Source organism: Pogona vitticeps, chromosome 3 (genome assembly GCF_051106095.1).
Source record: "Pogona vitticeps strain Pit_001003342236 chromosome 3, PviZW2.1, whole genome shotgun sequence".
Lineage (NCBI taxonomy): Eukaryota > Metazoa > Chordata > Lepidosauria > Squamata > Agamidae > Pogona > Pogona vitticeps.
Genome location: NC_135785.1, coordinates 34353765 through 34380545, shown reverse-complemented (window position 1 = coordinate 34380545; position 26781 = coordinate 34353765). Strand labels below are relative to the sequence as shown.

The window sequence follows — 26781 nt, the reverse complement described above, 5'->3', positions numbered from 1 at the left end:
TGGCTAACCACTTGCAGCCCCTGATAGCAATAGGCCTCTTTTGCTGTACTGCCAACTGTTGGCTATATTTGCCAAAGGTAAGGGGTGCACTACCTGCGAATAGAGCAGAAGGGGGTGGGAGGCACTGAACTACAGAGTGTAGTGAACTACAAGAGAAACGTACAAAGTAACGTTACAGAAACAAAGGACCACTACACATTGGTGTGGCAATTTGGTTGGTTCCGATAAATGCACAGCACAACGATGGATTCCCCCACCCACCCACCAACCCACCCTACTGACTGGCATGGCAGCACATTTTTCGTCCTCTTTTTTTAAACGACAGCTAAGGGTAACGACATGGAGGAGACACGGAGAAAGTAGCAGCAGCGGGTCAAGGTTTGAATAATTCGGGGGCGGCAGCGGCGTCTGTGGGAAGAATAAGCCTCTTTAGACGTCAACGACCAGATCCAGGCACGGTGTCCGTGTGGAGCTTTGCAGGGCTTCCCCAATTCAACCCCTCGCCCCCGGTCCTGCCCCGTTGTTACCTCGGAGGCGGGGGGGGGGGAAGGCCCTCGAAGTCACGCTTCTTTCTGTTCTTACCTGAGGCCAGAAGGGAGGCAGCTGCCTTGGTCCCAGAGACGTCCACACCACCCACCTCGGAGTGAGCCCTTCTTCCTCGGGCCGTTAACAGCAAGGCATTAAAGTAACGCAGCACCCCTTTCGCTTCCCAGCACCGGAACCGAAAAAGACAACAAAAAGAAAAACGACCGCAATTGTCCCCATTGAGCCGCCGTAGCGGACAACCCGGAACGTTACGTGACTGGTCTCGTGATCGAAGACGGGCGGAAAAAGCTTCCTCCGCTTAGGAACGAAAGTTTTGCGGCCATTTTTTTTTTCACAGGGTCGGACTCTCTTCTGCTTGCGGGTCGGAACAGAAAGGAGGTGGCGCTTGTTTCCGGTCGGACCAGGGTTACCTCGACGGCCAAGCTTCTTCGGCGCTATGGCGGGTTCTCTCTTGAGGCCTTTGGTCTTCGAGGGTTCCCGGCGCCTATTGACTGCCACGGGCGGACGAACCGCGCTAGGCGTTCAGACGCGTCGGCATAACCAGCGATGGGTCCGTGCTTACCTGGAGTATCAGCGGCATCTGGAGACGCCGAAGCGCCGGTGAGAGGAAGGCCGCGGGGGAAGGCCTGGGGGCACGAGGGGCTGCCGGCCTTTGTTTCTCTTTCCTGGCTGTCGTGCTCGTGCGGTGTTTCGCTGTCGGGCAGGGGAAACTCAGCGGGTTGCGGCCTTTGTGTTACTGCGCAGTGACGGGAGAGAGGACTTTGGTGCTGAAGGTGTTCTGTAAGCGGTGGCGTGTGTAGCTGGAAATGAAACGAAAGACGTTGAGTCTCTGTTTGCTGGTTTGCAGGGTTCGCTTTTCCTCTGGAAGCGAACTTTTGAAGAAGGCTTGCTAGTATAGTGTGGCCTCACACGCATCGTATTTTAAGACGTGAACGCCTGGCTTTTGCACAGAAGTGAAAAAGCTTTTTTTTTTAAACATCAGCTGGTACTTGTACTACTGTGGCGGTGATAAAACGTGAAAGCAGTAACACTGTGTCACCTTGACAGCTAACCAATTTAAATTACTTTGAGTTTTCGAAGTTGAAAATCCAGTTTTTTTCATTTATTCAATTTCTATCTGCCCATCTGGTTACCAAGGCCACCCTGTGCAGTTCACAATATAATAAAACAACACATAGCATTTTAAATAAATTCACAAAATATAGTAACAATACAAGAAATCAAGTTAAATGTCTCAGTCATCTTAAATGAAGAAAAAGATATAAAAAAATTAGTAAAGACAAGGTGGCGGAGCAGATAACTTAAGCACTAAAAGCACCACTGCGCTCTGTCAATATAATGTCCAGGAACGCCTTCTAAACAGCCATGTTTTCAAAGATCTCTTTAAAATTCCCAGTGAAAGGGCCAGGCGTATTTTGAGCAGGGTTTTATTCCAAAGGTGGGGAGGGACAGCTGAAAAGGCCTAGTTTCTGGTCTTCTCTTTCCAGGCCTCTCTCATGATCAATGTTCTCAACCACCTGGCCAGGGAAAGATTGAATAGATCATGCAGATCTCACTGAAAGAAGGTGTTCTGCCAGGTATTGAAGTCCCAACCATTTATGGCCATGTATATCAACATCATGACCTTGAAGCTGGAATGGAAATGAACAGGTAACCAGTGCAGTGTGGCTGGAATAGGGGAGATATGGTGATACTGTATTTATTTACTCCACTCAACAATCTGGCTGCTGTACTCTGGATCTGCTGTAATTTCTGTAGCAGCCTCATGTAGAGAGTGTTACAGTAGTCTAATCTCGAGACCACCAATACATAGATCTATGTGGTGAGGGACCAAGTGTCAAGGTAGGGATGCGGGTGGGCAATCCGCCTCCAGTGGAAAAAAGCAGAATGGCTATCACAACTGTACCTGGGATTCAATTGGTAGTGCTGGGTCCAAAAATATACCCAAGCTTTAAACCTCATCCTTAGTGGAAAGAGTCGTCCTCGTTTAGTCATGTCCAACTCTTCGTGACCCCATAGACCAGAGCACGCCAGGCCCTCCTATCTTCCACTGCCTCCCGCAGTTGTGTCAAATTCATTCTGGTAGCTTTGATGACACTGTGGAAAGAGTACCCCTGACCAAAAGAAGAGGGAAGCCCCCAGACTGCAGATACGAGGGGCACCCACCCACACGACTTCCATCTTATCCAGGTGCGGCCTCAATCTATTGTCCCTCAGCCATCCCAGCACAGCATCCAGGCAGTGCTGAAGGAATGGGATGGCACCCTCTGTAGAAGGATGGAAGGAAAGAGAGAGCTTACTGTCATCTCCATACTGGTGAAATAAAGCTCCAAAACCTGATGACTTTCCCCAGCAGCCTCATAGAGATATTGAAGAACTTTGGGGAGATGATCAGTCTCTGAGGGATTCCATAACTAAGAGTCCAAGGGGTAGACACAATCTCCCTTACGATTGGTCCTGTAGGAAGGACTGGAACTAGGACAAAGCCAGCCCACTGATCCCCAACCCAGAGAATGTCCCCAGGAGGATACCATGGCTGACAGTACTGAAGGCGGCTGAGAGGTCGAGGAGGACCAACAGGGACTTTTTGTCACAGTCAGTCTCCCACAAAAGGTAATCCTGCACGGTGATTAATGCCATCTCCATGCCGTGACATGGTCTGAACCCAGCCTGGAGTGGGTCGACTTTCTTAGATGCATAAAGTGAAATATTGATTGATAGGTTTGTATACCATTATATATTGTGGAGACAGGGCCTTAATAAAGATAGACATGAGTACAAAAATGAAATTTCAAAGCAACAATAGCATTATTGGCACAAGAAATAAATTTCCAGAATGTTGATTGCAGAGACATCCTATTAGTAGGTAGAATGATTAACTGTCTACTGGGTCAGCACAGGGTTCTCTTTGAAGTGAAAACACTCAGAGACCAAAATACTATTAAGTAACTACACCAACTTAGTGGGAATTATGTCATTGGCAATGCCATATGACCACTAATTAAAGAGTTCATACTTCAATATCAGGTTGCATGCTACTTGCATTCAAAGAGACAAAATCACATTCAACCCAAAATTGAAGCAAAGATTATTTAATTTGTAGCAGTCTGCTGGCAACATCATTTCTATTATGCCAGTGTAACTGTGGAACAGGGTTCTGGCCACTAAATGAGGCCAGAGATTATAAGTCCTATAATTTATAAGAAAAAAATGTGTTTGAAGTAAATTATCTTAATCTTTATTTAAACTTTTTATATATACTGGAATTTGTGGATGTCACCTACATCAACTGTCTCCATCTCAAACCTACTTTTGTGGCTCCTTAGAAAAATTGCTTTGTGATCTGCCAGAAATTCCTGGGATACTGAAGTGATCTGAAACTGTTTTTATCTGTTGCTATGTCAAATGTCAGATTTCTTCCTGTTGATTGTCTTGAAATGGTCTTGATATGCACCAAGGTATAAAGGACAGAGGTATCTTTCTCATGGACTACTGCAGATGCCTTAGCATTTTAAGTGCAGTAACTTGAAAATACATCATACCTACTAAATAACAGCTAATGCCTGAAAATTACTGTGCCTCCCCCCCCTCCGTAGACTCCAGATATCCAGGATTTGTCTTATGTGTACATCATCATTAGTAAACCCTAACCTAATTTTTAGAGTGTGTTCAGCTTAAACAGACTGTAACCACTGCCATCCGTGCCAAGGCTGAAGATGTCTGATCATCTACCATTAGTGGACAGTCCTCTCCTAGGGTGCAGAGTATAGGTCTACTTCTTCTGATGCTTCTGCCCACTCCTCCCTTTCCATCTCCATCAAGACTGAAGATTCCCCATCACCTCTGGCTCTTTCCTCTCATCTGGGACCTCGCTCTCTCTTTCTGCACTCTCCTGTCACTGGGGTCTCTATCAGGGAGCATGGGGTGAGGGCAGATCACCCACCAAGGACAGCCAGAATGTCTCCCTAACACACACAAGCAAAGTTCATGTGGGAGGCATTTTGTAATTGGGAGTGTCATCTTGTGATCAAACCAGATAGGATTATATATTTATTGTGTGTTGTCAAGTCAATTCTGACTTACAGCAATCTTTTCCAGAGTTTTCAAGGTAGAAAATACAAAGAAGCGGTTTACTGTTCCCTTCTTCTGGTGGTGCCCTGGGACTGTGCAGCTTGCCCAAGGGTACATAGGCTGGCTCTACTCACATAAGTCATGGTGGTGCTTAAGCCAGGTGCATAAACTACTGAGCTACCATATTTTTCCATGTATAAGACTATACTTTTGTCTAAAAACGTTAGACTTAAAATTGAGGGTCATCTTATACACCAGACCTGGGCAAAATGCGACCCTCCAGATGTTGCTGAACTGCAACTCCCAGCAAAAAGCAGGGATCAGAGTACTGCAGGATTGCTTTGATCCCTGCTTTCCCCTCTGCTTGCTAAGTCCCATGGGGCTTAGTAAAAGGAGAGGGAAGGATAAAAGCAATCCCATGGCTGTATAAGGGGGAAAGGGATCAAAATAATTGTGGAGTTTTGAAATTGTTTTGATCCCTTTCCTCCTCCTTTTACTAAGCCCCATTGGACTTAGCAAGCAGAGGGGAAAGCAGGGATAAAAGCAATCCTGCAGCACTTTGATCCTTTTTACTCTACATTTGCTAAGCCCCACTTAGATTTCTTAATTTTGGGTTGAAAGGGGGGCATCCTATACATGGAAAAATATGGTAAGTAGATAAATTTCGACAGGTAAAATATATAACTGAGGTCAGTGTACTACTTATTTATTCCTTATTGATTACTTATTGTTATGATGTTTCCCTAGACAATAAGAATTTTGTATGTTCTGTACTGGAGGAGACAGATTTGAAGCTTGAAGCGTCCTCCTTATTTTGTTTTTTTTTTAATTAGAATCCTGAGAATCATCTAGTACAAAGACATATATTTAGAATTAAAGGATTGAGGTTAGAAATGCATTTAGAGCATGAGAATTGAATGGAACTGAATTTTGTCCGTCAAGCTTTCTTCATTTCATCTGTATGATTTGGGATTGTGATCTTTTTGCTGCTGCCAACTAACTGCAAGTCAGCAACCCTTGGTGATCTACTGTAAATTACCTAGAGATCTACCAACAGATTCAGATCTATCTTCTAATCAACCATTTTGTGTAATTACTAATCAATAATCATCATCATTAATCATCTAGTCAACTACTTACGTGTCTAATTATATGCCTATAGAATTGATTTTCCCCCAGTCCCTATAAGGTGGTTTGAGTCCTATTTTTGTGTACGAGTAGTTAGGCTCTGACTGTTAATTGAAAGCTATGCCATCACATGAGTGTGTGGGCAAAAGCAGCAGTTGAATTTCACACCTGCCATTTCTCCCTGCCAATTTAATCAAAATTAGCTCAACCATATAGAAATTCTGCAGGGTTGGGAAATATAAAGTTTTTTTCTTTTTGGACAGTCAGTAGCTTGTAGTAATTGCTGGTGATATGTACAGAGTTTTGCTATGAAAATGAAACTGACTACAAAAAAGTAGGAATGTAATACTTGTTTTGTAAGATCAAGTCTTCTTCAAAGTTTGTCCTAATCGTTTTCTGTCTTTTTTCTCTCCCGTAACGTAGCTCGGAGAAGCCCAGCTGGGATTACCATGCAGAAGTACAGGCATTTGGCCATCGGTTACATGAGAAATTTTCTTTGGACCTTCTCAAAACTGCATTTGTCAATCAATGTTATGTTAAAGGGGAAGAATCAAGGCGCCAAGCACTGGGAGTGGAGAAGGAAACAATTGCTCTTAATATCAAGGACAATCATGAACTGTGTCTGCAGGGAACCTCTTTTTCTCACTCTTACCTCAGGAGGTGCTTTGAAGAGGCTTACCCAAACTTGCCGACTCCTGGCATAGAGGCTCTTGTAAACTTTCTCACCAGTGAAGAACTAGTGTCCTACATAGCAAAAAACCTGTCACTGCAAGACTTGACACTCTGTGCAGAATTTCCTGTGCCACCTAATGTTCTTCAACAGACTTTCTTTGCAGTAATAGGAGCATTGCTTCAGAGCAGTGGTCCCCAGAGAACAGAAATCTTTGTCAGGGTAAGTTATTGCACAGTATAATATAGTATAGTACTTATTCAGACCTAGAGCATTTTAGTGATAACACAGAAAAAATAATAAATGACATCCTCTTGCTCAAACATCAGTAAGACATAATTCCACTATAGTTTTCTTAGCTTTTGGTCATATATGTGATTGAAGAAGTTACAATTTGAGGAGCCTGTAGGATGATTTGTGAGGTGCAGCAACTGCAATATGAAACTGCAGTGTATCATATGTTACCAAGATATAATATACCCAGTTCTGTCCATTTTTTCTGTACACATTAGAATTTGCCACCTTAAGCCCAACCCTTCTTACAGCACAGTCTGCAGTGATGTGATGTCTCTAAATGTTTTAAAATTAGTCTGCATGCACTAGTAAAAGGCACTTTAAAGTACTGTGTATTATGTTTTTAAATATGCAAAATGAAGTTCTCAGAATTTTGGAAGAGATAAACATTGGTGTGACTTTGACACTCACAACTCAAAATTTGAGAGTTCCTGCAGCAAAACTACAATCTATATTGGTAGAACTTTGTCTTGTGTTATTATGTGCTGTAGTAATTTCACATGGACCACCAGGCTAACTGTTGCATGAGTTGGGACTCTCCAGCATGAGTTGGGATAAAACTTCTTTCATATGTAGTAGTATCCTTGAATTCCTTTCTGAGATCAGAAACAACATGAACTTAAATGCCTGTTCTTAACAGCAAGGGTGGAATCATGTGCCCTGTGGCCCAGATGCAGACGCCAAGGCCATGTGGCAGTTTCCAGGAGATTGCGAAATAAAAATAATGGAACTTTTACTTTTGAAAAATGAGGTGTAATTCTAGAGTAAAACAAGGGTACCCCACAATTTGTTTTAGCAAAGCATGTGAGCCAAAATCCTGTTGTAAGTCCCTGCTAGGAGTAGATGTTCTGCCATGTAATGAGGTCCCAAACTGTTTAGGGCTTTATAGGTCAAACCCATCACATTGAAGCTGATACAGAAATGAACAGGTAGCCAGTGTAAGATGGCCAAGTGTGGGAAATGTGGTATTTATTTATTCCCCTTAGTGTCCTGACTGCCATATTCTGGACCTGTTCAAGCCTCTGCATCAGTCTCAGGCAGCTTCACATAGAGTGCATTGCAGCAGTCTATTCTTGAACTTGTCAGAAAATGGACCTGAGTGGTGAATGTATCAGGGAGGGATACAATTGTGCAATCCACCTGAGATGGAAGTAGGCAGATCAGACCACAGACACTATCTGTGATTCCATAGACACCACTGCATCCAGAAGGACACCCAAACATGAATCTCATGAAACACCCCAATCCTTAGGCAGCAGGAGCCCCCATCCAGAAGACCTCTGTCCTGTCCAGATTCAGTTTCAAGCTGTTGGTCTCCCATCCATTCCAAAGCCGCCTCCCGGCAGCGCTCAAACAACGGGATGGCATCTACTGCAGAAGAGGGGAAGGAAAGATAGAATTGGGTGTCATCTTCATATTGGTGACACAAAACTCCACATCTCTAGAAGAACTCTTCCAGTGGTCTCATATAGATGTTGAACAGCAGAGGGGAATGATTGATCCCCGAGAGACTACATACTTTAGAGTCCAAAAAGAAGAGAGCTTGTCATCCAGCTGCACACTCTGGGGACAGTCCTAAAGGAACTACCAGAGCCAGGACAAAGCCAGGCCTCTGATCCCTAACCCCGAGAGCCTCCCCAGGAGGATACCATGGTTGACGGTATCAAAGACCACTTAGAGATGTGGAATTTTGAGCTGAAGATGTATAAAGCTGATGTATAAAGCTGTTGTTATATACACCCTGCTTTATAAAGGACAGCCTTGGACCATCTATTAATGCTGGGCAAGAAAGATCAATCACTTCTATTTTGTCTGTCTTCAGAAAATTCTTAACATCAAATGGTAAGATAAAGTTCTTGACACTGAGGTCCTGGAGCAAACGCAGATGGCAAGCATTTATCAGTCTCAAAACAATGACAAGGTCAGTAGGCTCCCTGTGTCATTAAGATATAAGACAGTTATCTTCCAAAGCACATTTTCTATGGAGACCTTGTTGCAGGTGCGTGATTGCATGATGGACAAAAGAAATTATTTATAGATATATCTAGATAACATTGAAGGAATTTCACATTGACTTACGTATGTAAATGGGAAAGCTTTTACTCAAGGCTAAAACATCTGGCGATACACCATAAAACAAGTGTCTGAAACCTCTGAAATAAAAAAGATGCACAAAGGAAGGGAAAAATGAGAAAGAAAGAATGTAATGTCAATAGGTCAGTGAGTCCAGGATTAGCTAACTTGCTCCCACCATTCCTGTGTCTTCTAGGATACTTATTGAGCTCGTTAGTCACTTTCATGTCCATCAGTCCATCAGCCACTCACTTTTTCTGTCTCTAAATGGTGTATCTCATAGAAATGGTTGTCTTCAGAAATGAATGATGAACTGTACATAAATGTCTGATGCAGAGATTTGTTCATAGAAACTGATTCAAATCATCATGACATCATGGCTTTCCTGGCTTGCAAACTAGAGGATATAATGGGCGAACATCAACTTCATTACTGCAGAAGATATTTCTTTTTACTAGCATGCTAATGGAAAAATGCCTTTAGCTATGAGATCTTTGAAAGGTATATTTGGTTTCTACAGCAGCAAGTATAGCAACAGCTAACGTTTGAAAGAAATGCATTTGTATAATCTGTAATATGATTGCCTTTAAGAGACAGGGGGCTCTATGTTAGTTCTAAACTGTTGGCAGAATTGATAGAATGAGAACAGAAATGAGTACTCCAAACCTAGCATAGATTTGCGCCTTTTAAAATGAGAATCAAAAGTAAAGATTTAAAAACCTACTGTAATGGTAATTATCAGTTAAAAATACAAATTAAAAATTGTTTCTAAATACCAGAAATCAAAGCATGCTGACATTTTAACACTTTCTTTTGTGATATTCAGGACTTCTTCATTCCTCAACTAATAGGAAAAGATCTGTTTGAAATGTGGAATGTTTTAAACCCCATGGGATTGCTATTGGAGGAACTCACAAAGAGGAACATACCTGCTCCAGAACCAAGATTAACCAAGCAGTCAGGAGCTACCACCGCACTGCCCTTGTTCTTTGTTGGATTATATTGGTTAGTAAAATTTTAAGCTCCTTCAGGCAACATTTTCTTGCTGTGCATGGCCAGACTGTGCTTTTCTGCTTGCCTGAGTCACTTACCCTATTTCCAGGTGCATCGGTTATGTATGTAAGAATCATGCTTAAAGGTAGCCTTTGCATTAAAAAAGGTAAAATGTATACATTGAGACACTATAAACAATATGTTCTGGGAACTGACCCTGCATAATTCAGATGTAATCCCCACATGTAAGTGGTTCAGGTGGGCAGGCAAGATCCCACCTCTACTCCATGTAGCTGGAAATATAATTTGAGCTGGCTCTTTATCGTCTGAATTTCTTGCAAAGTGGGTGCATTTTATAAAAGACTTGTATGTTTCTTTCCACTCTACAAAGAAGGTAAGATCATCCAATATATCAATAAATATTCTAGACTGTCACACTCTACAGACTCATCTGACATGAGGAAACTTGTCTGTGGCATTCTTTAGCCTATTCAGTATGAATTTCTTTGAAAGTGTGTATAGAAATTGTAATGTTAAAACTTGCCCTCGTTTAAACTTATGAATACCTCAGAATTAGTTCCATTCTGAGCCTTTAAAAGGAATGTGGGCAAGACATTTTAACTGCATAACCAAACCTTTATTTTGCCTTTATCCTAGTCTTGCCCTACTTCCCCCTTTTGCTGTCACTTCTACTCAGTGGTAATCCCTCATCTTTGCCATCTCCATTTCATCTCTAAATGCTGAGAGTAACTTTAAATGAAACTTTTAGTTCGGTAATCATAACTGTTCATTCTTTCTGAGGCACTTAGTTTAATTCCATTTTGAATTTCTTAGATGCTGATTAACATTATTTATAATGTTATAATAATAATATTATTAATGTTATTTATCAGTCCTGGATTCTTGCACTCTGAATAATTCCCCATGCATATAACAATAAGATACTTAGTTTCCATTTTTAGAATCTAATTGCCTTATAATCCCAGAAAATTGTTTCTGAAGGAGTACACGTCTCCTACACTAGCTACAGAAATGTATGTCCACACAGAATGAACCCAACTTGTACCTAGCTTTTCCTCTACTTATTCTGTTGTAACAGAAGAGAGTTTGAATGAGCTAAGATGCATAGATTTCAATCTAGATATGTCTTCTGCATCCAGTTGAAAACCCTATGTGGATTTCCATAGAGAATGCTCTTGTTGGCAGAACTTGGGGAAAAATAATTTTGCTTATTTCACCCACTCATTTTACACATCAGCTTCATTTTCCAGGTGGTTTCAGATGACCTTCTAACTGTTAAGGGCAAATATGAAGGATGGGGAGGAGAGTGAACTGCCAAAGGAAGAATGTATGAAAATAACCTGTATCCCATCCCATTTGCAAGATTCCTCTGCTGGATCAGAACCCTTCCACCTATAAAATCTGGATCCAACCTATAAATCTTAATTGATACCTATATTTTATATTTTAAGACCTCTTATATACTAACCCTTATCAAAGTTGAATTTCATGGCATTGCACAGCTTTACATAACTTTATTGAAACATAATACCAGTGATAAAAGTAAGAAATAATATCCTTAAAGGCAAAATAACTCCCCAAATGGTTTTAATGTGGGCCTACACAGATATTAGATTGTTGGATCAAATTGTTCCTACGCTTGACCATTTCAGAAAAATTGCAGCTCTGATTATTGCATAGCTAAGTATTTATTGTAAATACTTTCTGTTCACAGAGATATTATGTGACACTGGTTTTCTATGTGCAGGAGAATCTGGCTGTGTTGGTAGTATTTACCCCCACTCTGGCTGCCTTGCATTGACTGCCCGTTTGTTTCTGCATTGATTTCAAAGTGTTAATGATGACATATAAAGCCCTAAACAGTTTAGGACCTCAATATCTATCGGAACGCCTCCTCCCACCTAGATCTACCCAAATCATTTGTTCTAGCCAGGAAGGGCAGCTGAGGGGCCTAATGCCAAGGGAGGCCCAGAGAGAAAGAACAAGAAACAGGGCCTTCTCGGTTGTGGCCCCTCTCCTTTGGAACAGTCTGCCCTCAGAAATTTGTTTGGCTCCTTTGCTGGGTGTTTTCAAGAGCCAGCTTAAGACCTGACTCTTTAGGCCGGCTTTCCCTCTTGTCATCACTTGATTATTTTTATTTTTTCCCCATCTTGAACCATACTACTATTGTTGCTTTTTATTTTATATACTGTTTTTATTCCATTTTTATTGTTAGCCGCCCAGAGTAGACTTAGTCTAGAGGGACGGGGTATAAATTTAATTAATTAATAACCCATAACTATAGGCAGGGTGAAATATCACAGTGAAGAATAGTTTATCACATATAGACAAGGTCTAAAAGAAACCTTAAACTGATGATAAATAACATGTTTTCATATTCAGTTTATGTTATTTTATATCTGTCCCAAATCTACATTGCTTTTCCTAATGTCCAACAAGTCCAAAAGTTCCTGAAAAGTGTGAATAGATTTACATTTCAATATAATACGTATATATTCTTTCAGATGGGGTCACTTCAATAAACCATTGTAACTGTTTAGAATTGTGATGCAGTACAACAAAACAAGATCAGGTTCACCAAACTAATAAAGCATTATGTGAATATGTATTATATGTTCTTAGTTGTTAGGCAAAATGTATTATTTGTTCCTGTTGTCTGTTACAATATTGTGATAATCAATACCTCATAAAATTGTTTTTCACCTTTCAGTGATAAGAAGCTTCTGGCTGAAGGTCCTGGTGAAACAGTGGTAATGGCTGAAGAAGAAGCTGCTCGTGTGGCCCTGAGGAAACTTTATGGGTTCACTGAGAACAGGCGACCTTGGGATTATTCTATTCCAAAATCAGAACAAAGTGCAGAAAAAGCTATTGGCAGCAATTAGGCAGAAAAAATCATTTCCTTCACAAGCAAGGATGCTATATTTCAAGGAGCAGAATTTAATGTGTGAATTATGATGAAAGTTGGGCTTTAAGAAAATCAGTTTCTGGACTGATATTTGATGGTGATATATCTTTGACACTTAGTATAACTTTGGAGAGCTGTTCTGAGTTAAAGAAACAGTAAATTTAATAATAAAACAACTCAAACTTTGTACACATTGGGACATTTTAAAAGTTCAGATTGATCTGGAAAGAAACATTTTGCTTAAAATACTGAGGTGAACGTCTACAATAAAAACTTTAGAACAACTTCGGCCAATAAAACATTTCCTATCTCATTAAATAAAATTAATTCAAAATACCAATATGAGTACAAAATACTATAAGTTGCTTTATCACCTTATTCTCTCCCATACATGAATAGACTTTACTTAAAGTGACTCTGTAACAGAAGACATGCTGACTTTTTCCCTCTCCAGGGCATTTCCTCATAGCCTTCCTTTGCAGACCTTTGTGGATTTTTGGACTAATGTCTGTTTAGTATTTCAAAGCTGAAGAGGAGAGAATGTCTTCCTTGCAACATCTGTGTTATTCTTTACTCCTTAATTTTCATGTGATAGAGGCGGCACACATACATAGTTTTCTTGCATGTGAAATCTTCATTCCCACCAAACTGAAGGTGGAAGAGAAATGAGGGAAGGGGGGGAACAGAAATATACAGAAAGATAAATGGGCATGGAAATAATGGTGCATAAGGGAGTGTGTGTAGAATACTGTAATTTTGTATTGAAAGTAAAAAACGTGTGTCCATAGATATAAAGAAATGCAGGAATGTGCAGAGAGATACAGAGTGTTAATGGGGGGGGAGTAATAAGTAACACAGAGACCTCAGTGGAAAAGGTAAAAGCGGTCATGCCTATTGTGGTACAGAGAAGGGAGAAATAATAGAATACTGTATATGGGAAAACTTTAAAGAGCTGGGGTGAGGAGGAGAGAAAGATATGTGCGTAATAGTTGGAATATTCATGTGTGTGAATGGAGAGGCATGTTTGTTTGGAATGTGGTGGGTTGTCAGAAAAAGAGCACTTGAATGTTTGTAGTGCAATCATGAGAGAGAAAGATCCATGTGTTTGGGTAATCTGGCACTGGACAGATAGGGATGGGAGATAGCATATCTTGGTTTGGCCTTCCTTGGGCTAACTAGCGAATTACTTTTACAGACTGCTAATCACCTTTCAGACTCAGAAGTTTGTCTTCTCTCTAATGTTGGTGGTGGTTGTATGAGACCAAATATGGAAATATGTGTGTGAGACGCAGCCCATCCTCTGTCTTGTATTGTTTCTTAGGCAAAACATTTCCTCAGTCAGGCATCTTCTGCTTGCCATTTTGTATTGGTTCCCACCACAGTTTCCCATATTTTCAAATGTTTAAGCCCCATTGTCTTCAAAAGATTGGGACCCCTTCTTCTGACTGGATTGATTTGCTTTATGCTACCTTTGAAAATCTGGTGTGGAAAAAAAACACCATACAGTATATTCAAATGTCTCCCAAGCCAACTACACCAGAGTACAGGTTGCTGTCCTCTGAAGATGCCGGCCACAGAGACTGGCGAAACGTCAAGAAGAACAACCTTCAGAACACGGCCAAGGAGCCCGAAAAAACCAGAACAACCATCTCCCAAGAGTGTTGCCTTATAAACCTTTCTTGTTGGAAGTGAATTCTGTCTTATGAGTTTTTGCAGAGGTAGGAACGCAAAACATTTAAATGCATATAAAGCAAGGAAAAAAGGGGGAGGAAGGAGAAAAAGCTTTACTAGATGTACCCCAAAGAATCAATATAGTCCATTATTGCAATCCCTAGAGTCATCCACTTCCATTACTTTTGTTCCTTCCATCTTCTTATCAGTGTCTGATGTAGTCTGTATAGTGTCTGATAGTAGCTGGGGAAGGGTTTAATGCAGAGCCTCCAACTTGTGTCAAAAACTACTGGTAATTCAAAAAGCAGCTTCATTAGCAATTGCCCAACCTAATTGTAATCTGCTATTGTCAATTTCTGCCCTCTATATGATGAGCAGTGGTGTAGTGATAAATTTGGACGTACAAGGGGCTATTTGAGTCAGCATCTATCGCCACCTCATCTCATAAGGAGAGCCCAAATGTGTGATCTGTAACAACATGTGAGGAATAGATCTTTTGTAAAGCTAATGGCTCTTAATTCTTTATTCATGGCCAACCAACACTCAAATTACTGTACAACTGATACATTGAAAAATTTTCATAAAATCATTCTGTCTCTTTAACTCCTATGAAGATTACAAGTAAATTTAGAGGCAACAAGGAGGCCATAATCCCTGCTACACAAAAAGTCCTAGGATATTGACCCTATGAGCCCTTATTCTGCTATACCACAAGCACTGAGTGGTGATATAGTCAATGTAGCTCCCTTTGTTGCATGTCCTGGACCATTCACATGCCCACTTGTCAAGAGTCATTCCCTCCTTGGGTGCGTCTTGAATTCTGTGAAATCCCTCTGCCCAGGCAGGTATGTGGATTTGTTGCACTTGTTAAGAATAGTGGTTTATAAAGCGTAAGAGAAGTTGGTCCCTGTGCACAGGGATGCTTGTAGACTGGCTTGTGATGGTTTGTGTCCTGGCTCCCCTTTTTCTTGAAATAAATTGACGTACTTCTTGGGTTTAGAAATCGGAGTCAAATTTATTGGGTTATTCAACAAACATTATATGTCTACAAAAGTATTCCAACCATTGTCTCCCTCTAACAATGGGTCAGGAGGGACTTTCCTATCTTCAGTTTTAAAGGGGTTTGTTTCCTGGGTATTCCAGGGACCTGGCCAGTCCAGTGAATAGTCCGCACTGAATAATCGTTCCTGTTCCCCTTCCAATAAAGGTACTGTATCTTCATCCCAGTCATCTGTCCATACTGGCTCTCGCAGGGAGACATCCTCTGGCCAAAGTCACCCAAAGGACCTCTCTGCTGGTGTTGCATTATCATCCATTCTAATCTCTCCCTCTTCTCTCTCCACCTTTTCCTTTTCCTCCCTCAACTTCCTCCTCCACTCCGTCTCCCTTTCTCCACAATAAGAGGGTTTGGGTGTAGACTCACTCGTTCTCCAGGCATCAACCTCCTCTCTTGGGACCTTTAGTTCCTCTACCTTGCCAGTCCAAGGGTCCTCCAGCCATATCCACTCCCACCCACCCCCCAGCAAATTGTCTCCCCCCTCCTTATATCTCCTAACCCCACCTCCACTTCTACCTGGGGTTGCTGTTCTCTTCCCGCCAAGATCTTCCCGCCTTCTCCAACAGACATCACCCTCAGTTTCTCCTCCACATTCCCTGGGCTTTGCTCCGGTGGTCTATTCTTGGGGGAAGGGGCGATGTTTGCACCTCCTGGTCGGCAGAGCGCGAGAGGGATGGCGCTCCCGTGAGAGGGGCTTTGTGCTCACCACCAGCCTCACACAGCTGTACTAGTTTTACCGGCCAATTTGGGGTTTCAGTTTTCCAGCAAGGAATCAGGCATAGACACAACAGCTGAACCAAAGGTCCAGTTTTATTTTGAGTAGCAAAAAGCAAGAAAGGTCAGCTGGGACTTACCTTAAGGCAGAGAAGATCCCGAACATATGGAGTACATACATTTTATATTGGTACAGACAAAGAGCAATAAAATGTTACAATTCTATTGGTCATTCATACCCTAACTTTGGATCCAGTCCCTTGTTGGATAAACAATGCCAACTATGCTAATCTATTGGTTACATGTAGATATGCATATTGTGCCCCCATCTTTCCTTGACCTGTGCCCAAGATGTGCCTGAAAGGCTGGGGACAAGAGTATTCCTTTCCCCTTATCTATTGGTATGTTTATGTGTTTTCTTCCGGGGCCCTTATATATGGCCTTCAATACTGTGAATCACTTGTGAATGTTACAACAATCTGCTGGCTTCCTCCTACAGGCATTCCAATGATGGGCCATCTGTTACATCAAAAAGATGGTGTGGCCAATTAGTGTGCCCACAAATCATTTCCAGGATTTAGACAAGGCCCTGGTGGGACGGGAAGATTATTGCATGGCTGAGAGAGAGGGGGGTGCATGCCGCCAACACCCCTTCTCAATGCTCCATGCATGAGCTGACCATAAGTCCCATCTTCTCCCGTAGGCACTGCAAACAGTCTCTAGACAATGGCTTGGTCAGGATGTCGGCTATCATTTCTTTGGTTGACAAATGCGTAATCTGAATCACGCCATTCAATTTGAGATCACACACAGACTGATTTCTCACGCCGATGTGTTTTGTGCAGGCATTTATCCTCTCTGCTTGTGATAGCCTAGTACAGCTTTGGTTATCCTCCACCATTTGGAATGGCTCAGCTACTTTCACTCCAAAGTCCTTTAGAAGTTTTCTCAACCACAGGAGTTCTCTACATGACTCAGATGGTGCTATAAACTCCAGTTCTGTGGATGATAGAGTTGTAACACTCTGTTTACGAGTAGCCCATGGTATAAAATCATAACCATATAAAAATAACCCACTAGTGGATTTATAGTCTACACTATCCTCTGCCCAATCTGCATCTGTATAGCATACAAGTCTTCGAGAGTTACTAGCGGTAGCTTTAACTTAAGATCTATCGTGCACTTTAGATAGCTAGCTAATCTCCTAACGGCACTCCAGTCAGCTTGTGTAGGGGAATTAATTCTTCTACTCAAAATTCCCACCACTCTTGCTATATCAGGCCTAGTAGTGGTCAACAGGTATAGGAGTTTCCCTATGGCTGTTTTATATTCACTATCATTTGGTAGAGGATCCGTTTCATTCTTATTTTTGAAAAAAATCAGTTTGCATAGGTGTTGCTACAATGATGGCTTCTTGCAAACCCAATGTATAATAGCTTGGTTATCTTTTGTTTCTGGCTCAAAAGGAAAGACCCATCTACTTCTCTCTCAGTTTGGATGCCAAGGTAGTATCTAGCATCACCCAGTTATTTTATATCTACCTCCTGACTGAGCATACTTACTATTTATTTATATTCACTTTGTTTGTAAGTACCTATGAGCAGGTCATCTACATAACATAACAAAATAAAAGCTAACTGTCCATCTTTGTTTCTTGTGTATAAGCATTGGTCTGCACTACCTTGCTTAAAGCCTTGTTCTAACAACATTTTCTTCAGCTTTTCACTCCAAGTTTTTACAGCCTGCTTAAGGCCATACAAACCCTTTTTTTAGCTTGCAAACATAATCAGGATGTCCCTCATCTCTGAAGCCAGGTAGCTGTTCCAAGTACAGTTCCTCTCTGATCTCCCCATATAAAAAAGCAATTTTAATATCTATATGTTTAACCTGCATTTTTCAAGAGGCTGCTATACTAAGGAACATACGTACAGTAGAATGCTGGACAACTGGAGCAAAGGTCTCATCATCGTCTTCTCCATATTTTTGAGAAAAACCTTTGGCAACCAATCGTGCTTTATAATGTTCAACTTCTCCATTGGCATCTTTCTTTTCCTTAAAAACCCATTTACATTCTATGGCCTTCTTTCCAGGTGGAAGTTTTATTAATGTCCATGTTCCATTTTTATGCAAGGCTTCCATTTCTTCTCTTGCAGCATCTCTTCACTTGGCACTCTCTGCTGCTGTAATCTTTTCTATGGCATCCCAGTTTGCTCGTTCACATCTGTGACCGGGTTCTTCAACTTCTTTGGGCAATCCCCCACTCTTGGTGGAAAAAAGTAGCGGAGACGTTTTTATAACCTTCAAACTTTCTTCTTTATTGACACTTATCTCCTCCAGCACATTACTCATAGGATCGAAAACTCTTAACTCTAGCAACAGGCCGCAACTGACAGAACTAAAGCTTTAGCCATACTCCCACGGACTCAACAGGGGCGCCCCCCACACCATTCCTTGTAGTCCAGTCTTGGGGGAGGAGTACTTCTCAGGGCACAGATCGTCCCACTACATGCGTGTCTGATCCACCCTCTCTCGTCAGGCTGGTCATAAAAGTGGTTGTGGGCTATTTCTACTTCCCTCTGTAACTCAAGCTCACACGGCGCCACAATCATGGTCCATTCTCTATTCAGGAATCGTGTTGGTTTCGTCTCCCCTGGAGTAGGCTCTGGCAACAGTCCTCCCATTCTTAGGTTTGGGAAGTCCTTTAACAGTCCTTGGGGCTTTATGTTCTCAATCTCCCTTTTTCGTGCCTCCGCTCTTTTCCTCTTATAATCGGCTACTACTGAACTGAACTAGCGTACTTCCTCCCACACTGTCATCTCCTGCTCTGCCCACTTTATCCCTTTATCTTCCTCAGCTAAACAAACCTCAGTCTTTCCCACCTTTTCCTTTGATTCTAATTCTCCCCCCTCTTTCATAACTGTCACCTCCTCAATCCCTTGCTCTACCACATTCTTCTTCTCTTCTATAGCTTCTATCACTACGGATGGCTCACTTATACACACTGCTCCTTCACAACATTTCTGTAAAATTCTTAGTAAGACAGGCAAGGGGGTGGTATACCTTTATTTGACCATAATTAGCATCTGACCGCAGGCTCTGGAATCACTTCTGACTCATGTGCAATTTATTGCAAGAGGGCCTGTTCCAGATCCGTGTCACTGACCTCTTCATCAATACTGGCCACTACATCCCCTTCTGATGGCTTACTGTTTTCTTCTACATCTATATCCTGTTCTCCCTTTAATATGGATTGCAAAGGGACTGGTGTTAATGTATCTAAAAGAGGTACATTGTAAGGTTGTGAGTTATCATTTAAGATAGTGCCCCTCTTGATTATTTTCTTTTCTTCATCAAAATGAGTGGCATGCTTTACACTGATGTTTCCTGTTTTTAAGTCCATTACTCTGTATCCTCTGAAACCAGGGGCATACCCAACTAGTATTGTTGGTTCAGACCTTGGACCCAATTTGCTTCTTCTGTGTGCTGGGACATAAAAAATGCCTGACAGCCAAAAACTCTGTGCTTCAAACATGGTTTTCTATTGTTCCATAGTTCAAATGGAGTACAGTACATACAGTACATTCTGTAGAGAGTCTATTCTGAAGATAATTAGCTGTCATAACTACTTCTTCCCAAAACCTATTGGGTAATTCAGCATCTGCAAGCATAGATCTTATCATTTCTAGCAAGGACCTCCATTTTCTCTCTGTAACTCCATTTTGTTCAGGAGTATAAGGGACAGTTCTATAATGCATGATTCCATGTTCCTCAAACAATATTTGGGTGTTCTTGGAAATATACTCACCACCATTATCTGAAAGAATTGCTTGTGGTTTTCTTTCAAACCTATTGCTCACCATGGCAATATATTTCTTAAGTAATTCATGTGTTTCACGTTTCTCCCTAAGCAGATAGATAACACTGTATCTTGACAAATCGTCCACTAGAGTCAATATATATTTGTTATTTGCTAATGATGGAAAATTAATTGGTCCACACAAATCAGTATATATTAAGTCCAACACCCTTAGTACTTCTTTTCTCAGGGTTTGGATGAAAAGTAGGCCTAACAGCTTTCTGTGTTATACAGAATCTAAAGTGGAATCTAAACATGGGGTTGTTCTGCTTATCAGAAATACAGTGCTGCACAATGGTGTGAGAAACCTGAATATCTGCACCTCCAATCTTGTAAGACAGGCTGTTGAGCACTTTTTGTCTATATTCGTCAAAGACAAGCTGTCATTTCTTGCAGTTTTCATATCCATACAGTCCAGGATATATGGAAGCAAGCTAACATACTTTATAAAGACAGAAAAATTCTTTTCAAATATCTCTTTAAATTTCTTAAAAACAGGTTAGCATGGCCAGCACGAGAAACCTCTCAGACTAGACAAGATTGTCAAATCAAAGTCAGGTCCTATGTGCTCACAGAGAGAAACTTAGAAATTGATACTTAGTTTAAAAATGAAATGCAGAAACAGTTAACTAAATATTGTTATCATGAGTATTGAGAGATAATTCACAAAGAGCCTTCCAAGGGAGGGGAGAAAACACTAAGCCACCTATAATGGCTTAAGATCCTCATGCTTCTTTGTTACCAGGAAGACAAAGGAAGTTTCGTTTACAACCCGAGTCATATTGGGGGAGGAGAAGCTGGGGAGCTCCCAAAGAGAGGAATGCATACAGTCTAATCCAAAGACTTGGCTAATCTGGTGAACCGGTTGATTTCTATGAAGGGAGTCAGCCTGGGATGTACATAGAAATGCAGATTTGTGTCTGGCTGCATGGCTGTTCTCAGGAGGAGGTTACAGGGTTTAAGAGCATGACCTATGAATTTTCTTGTTCATTTGTATAAAGGAACTGATTACATTTTATTTTATGCATTACATTTACATATGCCCTTTTCATATAGTGCCAAGGCACTACTCTGGGCAGCTAACAACATTTAAAAACAAACCTCAGCTACCCATCTTCTCTTAAGATCACCTTAGGAAGGGCATTATTTTTCTTAGGGGCCCATTTGATTTATTAATGTTATGCCCTGTCTGTCTACTATGAATAGTACAATTGTCATGAAGGTGGATAGCTTAGTGAGGCATCTGGCTACAAAGACGGAGGACGAAATTTCAGTTCCCTCCTCTGCGTCCCAGAAGAGCCAGCCTGTGTGGCTTTGGGTGAGTTGCACACTCCCAGGATGACCTCCAAAGAAGAGAACCGTCAACTACTTTTGAGTCCTCTCTACATAGAAAACCCTAGAAAGGGTCAATATAACTCAGAATTTATTTGACGGCACACAGATTTTTTTCTTAAAAATTATTAAGATATATGAAGAAAAATAATGAAAACAGAAGTGAGTTTACGTACAATTCTTGCATATCAAGAGCACCTGACATTTGTATACATATACACTAAACATATTACTCTATGCTTTAGATTCACTTCACCTTTTAAAATACGTGCTCTGCTCATCCTAAATTATTCTTAGTCCACATTTCTACTCTTTTGATGCAGAGTTATTATTACTTAATAGTAGTATTGGCATGACTTACTAGGCTGTTGTGAAGTACTTACTCAGAATATGTGTCTAGCTTTTTGTGCTACATAATATTAAAATTATACACATGCACATGCAGTATGCAGCAAATTGAATTTTTTAAAATATTCATCCAACTGATAGTAAAAAGAATGTATGGTGATGTCTCTGAAACGTATGTAGAGATATTTTCAAACACAGGTACATAAACAGTTTGCTATCTTACACAGCAAGGTGGGTGATCTGAGCAGATCCATATTTCAGTTTGTCTGGCAACACCAGAGAGCTGCAAAAATGTCCCCAGGTCTCTTCATGTGACCTACTGGCTGCATTTTGCTGACCCATGCTATACACACTTATCTGGAAGCAAGTCCCACTAAAGCCAATGAAGCTTCTGAGAAGACATACACCAGGTTCTGTTATCAATGGGCCTACAGGGCTGGTGTCACAATGCTAATCTGAATAACTGCACAACTTTACAATATGAAAAATCAGGAGTAGGAGAGTGATTGAGAGAAAAGTTGAGAAGAAGTATTTACAAGATGCAGGACCATCCCAATGAAATCTCTTTAAATGCCCTTTAAAATCAGGAGAGTTTTAATAGGAAACTGGATGGGCAGAGTGTTGGGTCTGAGACTGAAATCTGCATTTCAATCCCATTTAGTAGTAATTGCTTTTTAAACCATCTCCAATTTGTAAAGAAAGAATTATCAATCCTAGTAAATAATTCTGAAGGGCGGATTGTGGATGGACCGTGAACTTCTTGACTCTTCTGCAAGGGTCCAGGCAGAATTTCCAAGTGTATCTCATGAGCCCTTGCTTTCTCAGCACAGCAAACCTCAGAGGTTAGCTACATGTGTATGCATCTTTCAGTGTAATGAATAAATAAAAACAGACAGACTGTTCTTTCAGTTACAGCGATAAACTTGATGTATATGTATTTATTACTGTAGTCAAGTTTAAACCATCAAATCCCAAAGGAATGCAAAGAATGCATTTAGCAAACATTAAGAGTATTATAATATTTAGAATGCCTGCTGCATCACTATAGAAGCTATATTTATACTTAGCCTGCTCATAGGACCAGCATACCTTAGATAGTAGCTGCCAAAATATGAACTATTTAGCATAGGAGGAAGTGCCTTCCAGATTTATATGACTGTTGGTAAAATAATACCTGTGGTTCCCAACTTTGGGTCCCCAGATGTTTTTGGACTAAAACTCCCAGAAACGTTCACCACTAGCTGTGCTGGCCAGGATTTCTGGGAGTTGTAGTCCAAGAACACTTGGGACCTAAAGTTGGGAACCACTGCATAGATCAATATACAGTAATCCTATATCATCCGTGTATGGGCCATAATCCAGCTAAATTAAACCAACTTTGAATAGGCATTCAAAATCGATGATTTTAAGATTAATTCTGAGGAGAGCATTTTTCTTCAAATCAATGAAGAAGAAAAGACTCAAACAGAAAACTAACAGAGATGTGACTCAAAACAAACACTCCTTGAAGCACATTCTTTACAAGTGAGTCAGAGAGCTGGGCAGAGTGGGGAATTAACTCTGATTTTTTTTTTTTTACTCCTTCTTCCTTTCCCCAAATCAAGATCCTTACAACCGACTAGGTTTGTCTGCTTTTCCTTCTCTCGTTTTCTTTTTTTCTCTCCGAGAAGGGTCACGCCAGGTAACCGACCGACCCACCGGGAGAAAGCAAGCGACAAGGGATCCTCCCGGGCGGAAGGGGGCGCTGTTCCAATTCCTCGGGGCGCGAGCGGAGGCGAGTGGCCGAGCGCTCGTTTCTTCTCCTTGTCTAGTCTAGGGAAAAAGTGTCGCGCAGATTCCGCCTCGGCGAGTCATTGAGCTCGTCCGGGGGCCCGGCGTTGTCGGGCACGCGCGCCTCTTCCACCGCCGCCCTCCCTTTTCCTCCTTGTTCGGCGGTTGGGCTGTGTGCGTGCCCGCGCGCGCCTGTGCGCGCGCAGTGGAGAGGCACCAGCCGAGGCCTTGCTCTTTCCCTCTCTCCTTTTTCCCTTTCCCCTGCTGAGCCCCGAGCGGGACAGTCTCGGCCTCCCCTTCGTCGCCGCTTTCGTCTCCCTCCGGCTTCTCTCTCCGGGTTAGGTGGAAGCGGGCCCGGGGACCGGTTCCCCCCCCCCCCAAACACACACACAGACACAGACACTTCGCGCCCCGGCGGAGACCATGGCGGCGAGCGCCAAGCGGAAGCAAGAGGAGAAGCACCTGAAACTGCTGAGGGAGATGAGCAGCCTCCCGCCCAACCGCAAGTGCTTCGACTGTGACCAGCGCGGCCCCACCTACACCGACATGACGGTGGGCAGCTTCGTGTGTACCTCCTGCTCCGGCATCCTGTGAGTTGAGGAGAGGAGATTGGAGAGCGAGGTTGAGAAGAGACGGGCTGACCTGGCGGGGAGGAAACTGTGGAGAGCCGGAGGCAGGCGGGGGAAGAGGAGAGAAGCCCAGGGACGGGGTGGGGGTGGGTGGGGTGGAAATGGAGAGGGGGCCCTTGGAAAAAAAAGCCTCCTGCGCCGCCCCCCCCCCATCTATGAAAGGGAAGGCGGGAGTCGGTCATGGTCTCGGCGAGAGTTTTGGGGATAACGGGGAGGGAAGAGGGAAACACGTGAGGGGTTGGGGAGGTTGCGCCTCTCCTGTCCATCTCCCTGGCTTTTTTAAAGTTAAAAAAGAGGAACAAGGAAGAAAGGAAGGAAGGAAAGACATAGTGCTGCCGAAAGGGACTTTGTGGCATTCAGGAGAATGAGTTGCTGGTATTTCTTGGGCGAGTAGAAGATTAACACAAGGGAGCGGAAGGGTGGAGGTGAAAAGCTCCAGAGGGAGCACCAAGTACTGTACTGTATACAGAAATTTGATGGGGTGAGGATTTGAGGAAGTGATTTGTTAGAATCTTCTAGCATTCGTTATAAAGTTATTTTTTAAACAGTGTGTGAGATATTTGTCAACTAAACGGCAGGGATTTCTATAAAGGAAAAAAACTGTTGATTTTTCCAGTTAGATAAAGTTGCAAAACAGAACTCCATATATGTGTGTTAGAGAGAAAAAGAGTATACAGTTGTTCTGGTATTTTTTATCAAGGTCTCTTAAGGCATGTGACAGTTGGATAAATGCCAATTTTCTTATTAGTCTTGTGGGTGTGTAAGTGGATGGGGAAAGTTTGTCAGAATTGCCTTACAAATAAGTTTTATAGTTTTTGTGTTTGTCATATTTTGCTATAGTTCATAAATGTCCACCACTTTCTGATTGCACTTGAGGGCTTGTAGCAGGAAACACATTAAATGATTACTTTTTAACATAAGAGTTCACCACACCATATATATCCCTTTTGAAAGTTAGCATACCTGTGTACTCTTTTATCTTACTTAATATCGAATTTGCTGTTCAAATAGTTTAAAAAATTCAGAAGTCTTGTCATAATTTATGAAGTTGTGTTTCTAGATTATAAGATAAGCATCCTCTTCATTTTTTGTAAGATTTGTTTCTTTCAAGAATAGCATTGCACATGACAGTTTTAACATGTTCATCTGAGAAAAAGCCTAAGGCAAACAACAAGAAGAATGATTGTTGTTTTTCATAGACTATATAGTATAAATGAACTGGTATTTCATAAGGCAGTTTTCCTATATCTTGGGAGAAAGGATCAGTTCTATGCTCCTGAAATGCTGAATTCTTCTGAATGAACTGTAGAGATGATATATCTTATTTTAAGCAAACAATTGCAAGATCTTGGTATGGTGAAATAATGGAAAGTGCTGATGGACGAATGAATTGGTGTTAAATAAATTTACTTTTTCTGTAGTTAAAATCTGTAATAGTTGGGTTTGTGTTTCATTCATATGGTTGATTGCACAGAAGTAAGTTTTCTTTGCAAAATCTTTTTTACTTCTGAGCAATCAACCATACGAAAGTTTTCTTTGCAAAATCTTTTTTATGATAAATACTTTACAAGCTGAAGTTAGTAAGATATAGCTCAGCTATCCTTTCCATCTCAACTCTTGACTTCTTTGCACTGCATATTGTTAGTACACTACCGGTACTTTACTTTCCTCAGCTGTGAAGTGAACTCAAGACATAGTACTCTCTGTTCACCAATTTGAATTAATCAGTCATCTATGATCTATAACTGTTTGTTAACAAAAAATTAAGTTGACCATATAAACTCAATGTGATTGACATTCCATCAGTGCTATCAGTTATAGCTGCTCGTGAAATGAAACATTCGTAATCTCTTTTTTTACTAGCTTTCCTTTGCAGATACTAAAATCAGTATTTGTGTTACTTCCATTGGTTCTTCCAGCTGTAGATTATGGTTGTTGTGGGTTTTTTGTAATGTTTGTATAGTGGCGTGGTTTAAAGTACTTCCATACCATGTTTGATAGCTTCACACATTTTTGCTTCTTCAGTGGTCCACCCTCGAAGGTTACTGGATCCACGGCGATTCCAGGATACCATGAGAGGGATTCCAGCTGATCTGTCTGGCGCTCCTGTCGAAGCTCTGGTTGGTGGAGGGCTCGCCGCTGCCACTAGGGCCGTAGACATGATCACTCCTAAATGCCTTCTCAGGTGCAGAGCTCGGTCAGGGTCCTGGTATAATCGGGACCTACGAGCAATGAAGCGAATCAGGAGAAGGCTAGAATGCATTTGGAGAGAGGAACTGACGGATTATAATAAGATAGCTGTCAGGATCACAACTAACCGTTACCTGGCTAAGGTAAGGGCTGCCAAACGATCACACTTTGCTGACCGGATGAGCAAAGCTTCCAATCAGCAGGCGGAACTTTTCCGTATAGTTCGTGATCTATCCAGAATTGGTCTGGGTGATGGGCCTCCCACTAATATCTCACCTAACCAATTTGCAGCATTTTTAAAATCAAAAGTGGAGGCCATCTGCTGTGACCTCTCTCCCTTTTTAAATACAGTGGATCAAGCAGAGATGTCCAGCGCTCTGCCTTGCCCAGTGATCCTTGATATCTTTCAGCCTATGGTGCCAGACTTGGTGGACAAAGCGCTTGATCGCTATCGGGCCACCACCTCTTCCCTTGACCCTTGCCCGGCCTGGCTAATCAAAGCAGCCAGGCTGG

At 41.7% G+C, this 26781-nt stretch overlaps 3 protein-coding genes across 44 annotated transcripts in view; 2 read left to right on the top strand and 1 right to left on the bottom strand.

Moving 5' to 3' along the window:
- The window catches only part of MFF (mitochondrial fission factor), a 36866-nt gene extending 35967 nt beyond the window's left edge, over positions 1 to 899 (bottom strand). For all 8 annotated transcript variants that reach the window (XM_020792652.3, XM_020792655.3, XM_020792656.3 and 5 more), the window contains exon 1: positions 583 to 899. The gene's annotated coding sequence lies outside the window, so the exon portion shown is untranslated. The remainder of the gene's footprint in view (positions 1 to 582) is intronic.
- On the top strand, positions 867 to 15375 carry MRPL44 (mitochondrial ribosomal protein L44). The gene is made up of 4 exons (XM_020792651.3): positions 867 to 1146; positions 6169 to 6637; positions 9609 to 9787; positions 12507 to 15375. The coding sequence occupies exons 1-4, from the start codon at positions 983 to 985 to the stop codon at positions 12676 to 12678; spliced, it is 984 nt and encodes a 327-aa protein (XP_020648310.3). The 5' UTR covers positions 867 to 982; the 3' UTR covers positions 12679 to 15375.
- Positions 15376 to 23728: 8353 nt separating this feature from the next.
- AGFG1 (ArfGAP with FG repeats 1) overlaps positions 23729 to 26781 on the top strand; it is a 41971-nt gene continuing 38918 nt past the window's right edge. For 33 of the 35 annotated variants that reach the window (XM_072995998.2, XM_078389198.1, XM_020792571.3 and 30 more), the window contains exon 1: positions 23729 to 24039. In XM_072995998.2, coding sequence (XP_072852099.2) covers positions 23873 to 24039 — 167 coding nt within the window. In that variant the 5' untranslated portion in view covers positions 23729 to 23872. Of the gene's footprint in view, positions 24123 to 26781 lie in introns of all 35 variants that reach the window. The other 2 variants (XM_020792568.3, XM_072995997.2) reach the window with 2 other exon arrangements.